This window comes from Apaloderma vittatum, unplaced genomic scaffold, assembly GCF_000703405.1.
Source record: "Apaloderma vittatum isolate BGI_N311 unplaced genomic scaffold, ASM70340v1 scaffold37406, whole genome shotgun sequence".
Lineage (NCBI taxonomy): Eukaryota > Metazoa > Chordata > Aves > Trogoniformes > Trogonidae > Apaloderma > Apaloderma vittatum.
This window is the reverse complement of record NW_009722972.1, coordinates 15,488-22,521: the sequence shown is the minus strand read 5'-3', so window position 1 is coordinate 22,521 and position 7,034 is coordinate 15,488. Positions and strand designations below refer to the sequence as shown.

At 40.4% G+C, this 7,034-nt stretch overlaps 1 protein-coding gene across 1 annotated transcript in view; it reads right to left on the bottom strand.

Annotated features, from left to right (window-relative positions):
* Positions 1-3,000: 3,000 nt before the first annotated feature.
* The window catches only part of CNOT7 (CCR4-NOT transcription complex, subunit 7), an 18,961-nt gene continuing 14,927 nt past the window's right edge, over positions 3,001-7,034 (bottom strand). Inside the window, exon 6 of the mRNA XM_009871945.1 lies at positions 3,001-4,728. Coding sequence (XP_009870247.1) covers positions 4,600-4,728 — 129 coding nt within the window. The 3' untranslated portion in view covers positions 3,001-4,599. The remainder of the gene's footprint in view (positions 4,729-7,034) is intronic.

Genomic DNA, 7,034 nt, shown 5'->3' with positions numbered 1-7,034 from the left:
CACCCCCAGGTCCCTTTCCGCCAGGCAGCTCAATGAAGCCCCTTCCACAGAAGAAGGCTCAGAGCACATACAAGGGTGGTGTGCTCATGAAGTCACCAAAGAAGCTCAACTGATCGCAACACCAAGGGGACCAGAGATGGCCTTTGTTGTAAACAAACAGCTCCAGTAGTCAAGTGGGTCACCCAGTTATGTAAATGGCCTTTCCTAAAATAATCTATAGACTAATCAATAGAAAGTCGTATCTCCCTGAGGTAGCCACACCACCACGGGGATGTGTGTATGCGGCTCAGCCACCCAGCAGAATCAACTTTGAGGAGTGCAACAACCTTGAGCTGTGCAGAACCCATGTGTTCCTGGCAACCCAGATCTCGCAGCACCACAACAGGGAGCATACTCTAGAGACTGGTACAGGGAATGATGTTCATACTATGATTCAACTGTACGTGCAATTGCTATATTGTGTTTGTGTTGTGATTGCAGTATATCACTTTTCTAAATCAAACCCCCATGTAACAAGTATCTTGGACCTAGTAAGCTTGATAGTAAAAGCATCAAGCCCTCCTAATGTGGAATGAAGAACCTGGTCAGAAAATACTGGACTAACACTCGTTTTGCCAGCTGATTCATTTAGCCCTTCACCTGTTTTCCTAAGCAACTGCAAAAGGATTACAAAAAAGAATTTTATAGAGCTGAACAAGTACTACCACTCAAACATTCAGCGAACACGATTAAATGCAAGATTTCTTAAGAACTAGTACTGATAAGCTAGGAAATTTTACTAGGAACTATTAAATGAAAATACTTTATCCTGTCTGCCATGTGGGTTTCTGTGTCAAGGCCACCTCAAAAGACTGGTTTGATTCTGTAACCTTGGTTCTGAAGTACACCCCAATACTTAAGGCAGTGTTTAAGGTTATGCCCCCAGCATCAAAATTAATACTGTCAGTGCTGTGCGACTAACAAAAACACATCCTGTAAACCAGCAGAAATAATTCTCATCTGGATTTATGTACAGCTGAACAGACTTGTTACCAACCAGTTTCTTCCGCTGTGACTAATCATCCTCTTAAGACATTGTTCAGACCCACTCTTTGCTCTGCAGTCCTTTAGGGGCCCACAGTTCAAGCGCCACTAGTGGAATTATCTTTGATATAGTAATTTTGAACTGAAGAAAAGCAGATGACAGATAACCAATTCCCTGAGGCACACTGTCTCCTTTTGCTTCAAGGGCGTAACATGCCCTGTTACCTGAAAGTGGAACAGGCCACATATCAGCCAAACACATCACTGCAAGAGCTGTCCCTGCTTCCACCTTTCATACATTCCTTTCTATGTTTGACTTTGGTCAGAAGTTCCTTGTTCATCAGTGCGGGCTTCCTGCTGCCTCTGATTTCCTGTGTAAAAAGGGAATGAACCATTCCTGAGCTTGGAGTAACCAGTCAGATATGCCTAAAGAAAGTTTTGGATGCTAGAGGCTATGGGTCATCTCCAGTCCTCGATACTCTGAATATGTTACAGATCCATTTTTTCCCACCTCAGAGATCCTTGCCTAGTTTCAATGAGCAAAGGAATTAAATTATTTTTTTTAAAAAAAAGTGACTGAGAACATAATGTTCCTGGAACACTCATCTGACTCCAGAAGCCAAAAATACAAGTGAATTAAAAAAAAGATCAAATGTAACAGTTTTTGATATTGCATTTCTTCTGACAAACAATGTATTTTAAATGGATTGGGAAAAGCAGGGGCCTGGAAATAGAATTCTAGTCTCAACACAAAGGTGCATGTCTAAACAGCTGAAACTGTGCCTGTGTGTTTATTTTTGCAAAAGCAATTGAAGCTGTCCACTTTGGGAACAGATTCAGATTTCAGGCTTTCGGTTTACAAGTAATGGTCCTACACATAAGAAGAAATTACTTTTTCCATAATCTCTGCAATTCACCATTTAAATCACTCCTTAATGGAAACTTAAATCTAATTTTGCGACGGAAATTGAATGATGCACAGATGTCTCCCCAGCTGTAATCAACTCTCAACAGACAGATCACATTGATCAGACCAAAAATTCTCCCACAGAATAAATCAGAATCTTAGTCTCATGCCCATCAGTGGCTTTTGAGAAAAGCTTTCCTTACAGGAAGAAAAATAAGAACAGAACTGCTTAAAGTCAAACACAGTCCATGGGAATTTTAGGCTGGGGCTTAAGCAAACTCAGCCTGGTCCTGCAGACCCTGCATGCTCATTAGCAGCTGGGACACGAGTTGCACACCTACTGTGTGGATCCTTGGCTTTTGCTTCTACCAAAAGGAGTTGACACACTGACAGGTTTGTGGCAGGAAGGAAAGCAAATCAAAGCACAGCATGTGAGATGCTCAGCAGTTGCTGCAAAAGCGCATCAAAACCTGAACTAAAATTTCTTCTGGAGACATGCATTTAGAAGCCTCTAAAAACTTTGTTTGATCAGCCACTAAAGTTACTTCAAAACAAAAACCTAAAGTCCCTCAAAGAGTCGCTCCCTTCAGCATGGAGAGCTAGACTGGCATGCTTTAGGCAAAGCTACTACATTTTAAAGCAAATGCGTCAAACTTCAGGGCTTCTTCATTCCACGTGTACGCAAATTTTCCACGGAAAGCCACAGCTTGATGCCACACCAGGAATCCATCCTCTTTCACCGTTAAGATAGTCTCCATCTTACTAAAGCCAAAGACAACCAAAAGTAGAGCAAATCGCCATCATCTAACACATAATGGCATTAAAATAAATTACTAATGAGATTTAGATGCTCATTGTAATCATCACCCGTCAACTCAGGTCAGTAGGAATGAAGTGACTGGAAACGCATGAACAGAATTCTGCCCAGATAGTGGAATCGGTCAGGGGGCAGCGAGTTAAATCATTTATAAGCATGTGGAAGAGAACTATCATGCCCAGACAAAACAGAATACAGAACCGACTAAATACACACATTCCAGAAAAAATTCTGCAACAAAACCACCAGTCTGTTGTTATGTAAGAAAACATTTCTTAGGCCTTTATTTACAAAAGCTTTAAAAACAAATACCCTCTGTTATGCAAATCACTGGTTGTTTAAAAAGGACCACCCAGTTACATCATCGTAACCCAATGAAAAACAGGTTTGATTTTTGTTTTCTTTTTAAGTACAAGGTAAAACAGAGTAATTTGGCGAACATTTGGAGATTTTTCTACTGTTGATTTCCGTGTCGAACACGCACACACGGACGCGCGCGCACACACACAGGCACACAATGTCGCACATTCCATCATTTCAGGCTAGTATTTAGCTATTCAGTACCAAAATCCTTCCTGCACAACTGCTCTGTACACATGCTATGCAGAGTTAAGAACGTACTTTAGGGTCCTTTAAAACAATATATCTAAAATATATTGCTAAGATATACTCAAAAATAAACTAGCATTACACTCCTCAGGTAACTTTATTAGCTATAAGTTATTTATATTTTGTTGTTTTACAACAAATATCTGTAACATCTCTCTTTGTAGCAACTACAAAAAAGCACGATTTAATTGTTCTTCTAATTCAATAATTCAATTAAATAGGTGGGTTTTTTCAGATCTTTGGGTCTTATCATCAACTAAATTGACTTTGAAAAATCATCAAATCAAGTACATAATAAATATGACTTCATAAAAAATATCTGAGGTGTACATCACGAGAATAAAAGCTAGGAAGTTAATCAAGGGAAGTGTGCCATTACAAAACTCCTACCATTCCAATATCCTTGAACTCTCAGCTGAATGGCAAGATGCTAAAGTCAGCGCTGTTCTTTTCCTGAAGGGTGTAAAGCTGTTTTCTCAAGCTTCTTTCCCCATCGCAGAGCGGTTTTTAAAGCAGCAGGCCAACCAACAGTTGACACGTGCAGGATGTGTTTGCAGATGACTGAGCATTAGTAAAATAACAGCAGTTACTATGATTTCAGTAGTTTGTTTTGCTTGAACAATCAGAGGTTATGCAGCAAATAAAGTCACGTTCTGTGGGCTGAGATACCAAGGAAAAACAGCATGAAGCTGCAGAACTTGGCAGATGATTGTTTTCTAGCCGAGGGCAAAAGAAGAAACAAAACAAACTTCAAATAAAACAGAGGATCTGAGTCAGAATCGCTCTCTAAAGTGCAAATTTGATGGTCCACAATCGTGAATAGCTAAAACGCCTGCATACTGGAAGGAACAGACATGAATGGGGAAGTTAGTTACAATCACTGCCAGTTAATTTGGAGAAGGGAGGGCAAAAAAAAAACAACCCTAGAAGATCAATATAGGTAAGTTTACCAGACGATTCATTATGATTTACCTTTCCCCTTCTCTCTGCCACACTGATCCTATACATGCTTCTTTACAAATGAGCTAGTTCGGAGGCCAAAATGTAACCCAGAAAATTTTACATATCAATAGTAAGATCAAAATCTGTTGTAGGAACAGTCAAGTTTAGTACATAGAAAGGCAGAAAATAAAGTGTGCTGAGAAAGGGGGGGAAAAAAAGCCTTATTGTCCAAGGGGTTCAACCAGAGATAAAACCTATGTACAAGCAAGTGGAGATCAAAAAGACAGCCTTTGATTTCGTGTCATGACTGTTTGTTGGCTTCTTCTTCATATGCATTTCCTGTGCCATTCTGTACATAAGATGACCCCGAACCAAGGCCATATAAGTGGCCACAGTATTTGGCATCGTCGATGTGATCTTCAAAGAACATCTAAAGATTTAAAAAGAGACAAATTACTGCCAGAGAAAACGCTGTTTAAATAGAACTACAGAAAGGCTTTAAGTTGTTACTTTCTTTTAATGTATCAAATCCCAAGGTGCAAAAGATGATATAATTAACATAACAACACACTTAATCTCAACACATTATCAAAATGTGCTGTATGACAGGATTCTTCAAAGTAAATCTGCCAAGGAATGAAATGGCCAAATGCAATGTTGTGACAATTTTGTATTATCGGTTATGACTCACGTTCTGCAAGTGATTTCTGCGTGACATTCTCACAACAAGTATATGCTCAGCATCCATCACTGGTGTCCAGACTCTAAGTACTCCTCCATGGGGGAGTGCTCTGTCTTGAAACGGAGGTATGTCCTGACTAATAAAGGTTTGGGAGGGCAGAATGTTTGAGCACAAAACCCATTATGGAGTGTTGAGAAATGCAGGCTAGGTCCTCACAGAGGTGGGCTTCATTTGATAAGGAACAGCAAAATTAAAGTAAGTTTTATACTAGGACTTCACAGAATCATAGAATTGTCAGGGTTGGACAGGACCTTAAAGATCATCTAGTTCCAACCTCCCCGCCATGGGCAGAGACTTCCTCCACTAGACAATACTTCACAAGCCTTAACTGCAAACAGCAGAAGGCATATGAAACCCCACGATATTCTGATAGTCTACCTTTCAGACTAAGGCTTTCAAGCAAAAGCACAAAATAGCCCACAAAAATAAGAAGACACAGGCACACAAAGCTTTATAACCCAAAAAACATCACAGCAACCCTGGACATTCCAGTGGTTGACATTTTGAGTCATCACCAACATCAGAAATCCAAGACAGCCAGAATGATACAGGAGCAGGGTGGTTGCAACGCACAACTAAACACAGAGGGCTGCACAGATTGCCCAGGCCAAGAACTTCTCCCTTCAAGCTTTGCTCTTAGCAGCACGGTCTGGATGGAAAGTCCTGTACTGTGGGAGCTGGAGAACTCAAAAGTTTTAAAGCCCTCCACCAGGTCTTAATGAAATAAACATGTAGAAAACAGCAAAACAACAGCTCTGCTGTTGGCAATTAGTAACAAAATTCTGAACCTCTAAAAGCATTGTAAAACAAAGTGTTTTCAATGAGAAATACATTGTTGACCAACGAAATCTACTGAAAAGGCTTCGAAAACACACATTAAATACATTTCTGCTTATTACCATGTCCTTATTTAGAAATGCTGTATTTGCAAAGAATCCCTGAAAATACCGCCCCCCTCCAAATCATCATAATCAATTCACCTTTGTTGGCTTAATTAAGCAGTGTTTTGTCCTAAAAAAACCCACAACCCAAAACCAAAACCAAACAAAAACCCCTAAAAAACCTGAAATATTTCTACTTTTCCCTATAAGAGCTTTTAGTAAACAAATTCAGAAAGCTTATTTGCCATGTAACATAAAATGCATCTCATTAGAGCAACAATCATGGGTTTGACCCTTTACCTGTAGAAGATTAACTTGAAAGGACATATCTTAGATGCGATTATCATATACCCTTTCCATTCATTTGCTTTCGATTTTGCCTCAAATTCAAGAGTGAAAAATTAATAACACCAGGCAGACGGAGTTAGCTGCTCTGGGCTTGGATCATAGGAGAAACACAATCCTCTCTCCTGCATCTGCAGCCTGTGCCCTGCTTGACAGCTGCAACCCTTCCAGCTGAGGCAGAACAGGGCGTTACCATGAGCAAGCCAGCCTAAATCACAGCATTTATTTTTCACCAGCTGTCTCACCAGTCTTTGTCAGAAACTCACCACCACTTTCTCCTTTATAGAGATGGCTGGATTACAGAAGGTAGACACCTCAGCACACGATACTAAACCTTATTAAAAGATGAGGCTTGCTTTTTGCCATCTGCTTTGACACGGTAAATGACATGGAGCTGCTGGCAGAGTGCCACGTTCAGATGCACTGGCATTTGTCCAGCACAAGCGCTCTCCAAGAAGAGGCCTGTTTGACATTTGTTTGTTCTGCTAATGCAAAATACCCCGATATCTTCCTGTTGTATGCAAACAAGCAGCACAGAAATGTGAAGCTCATAAGACCCAATTTCCCTTGCTGCAAACCTTGAATTAACTGACCAGCATAGAATCTTTTAGAACCTGAGTTACTCTGTGCTTTACTCAACAGTAAGGAACAAATCCATGGACATTCTCCACAGCAGCCTGAAAGTAATTATTTAATATACCTAGAGCCTGCAGGTTTAGCTAGAAGTGGGTAGTGGACAGTCCTTGCCTCCTTCTGGCCTTTCGCACG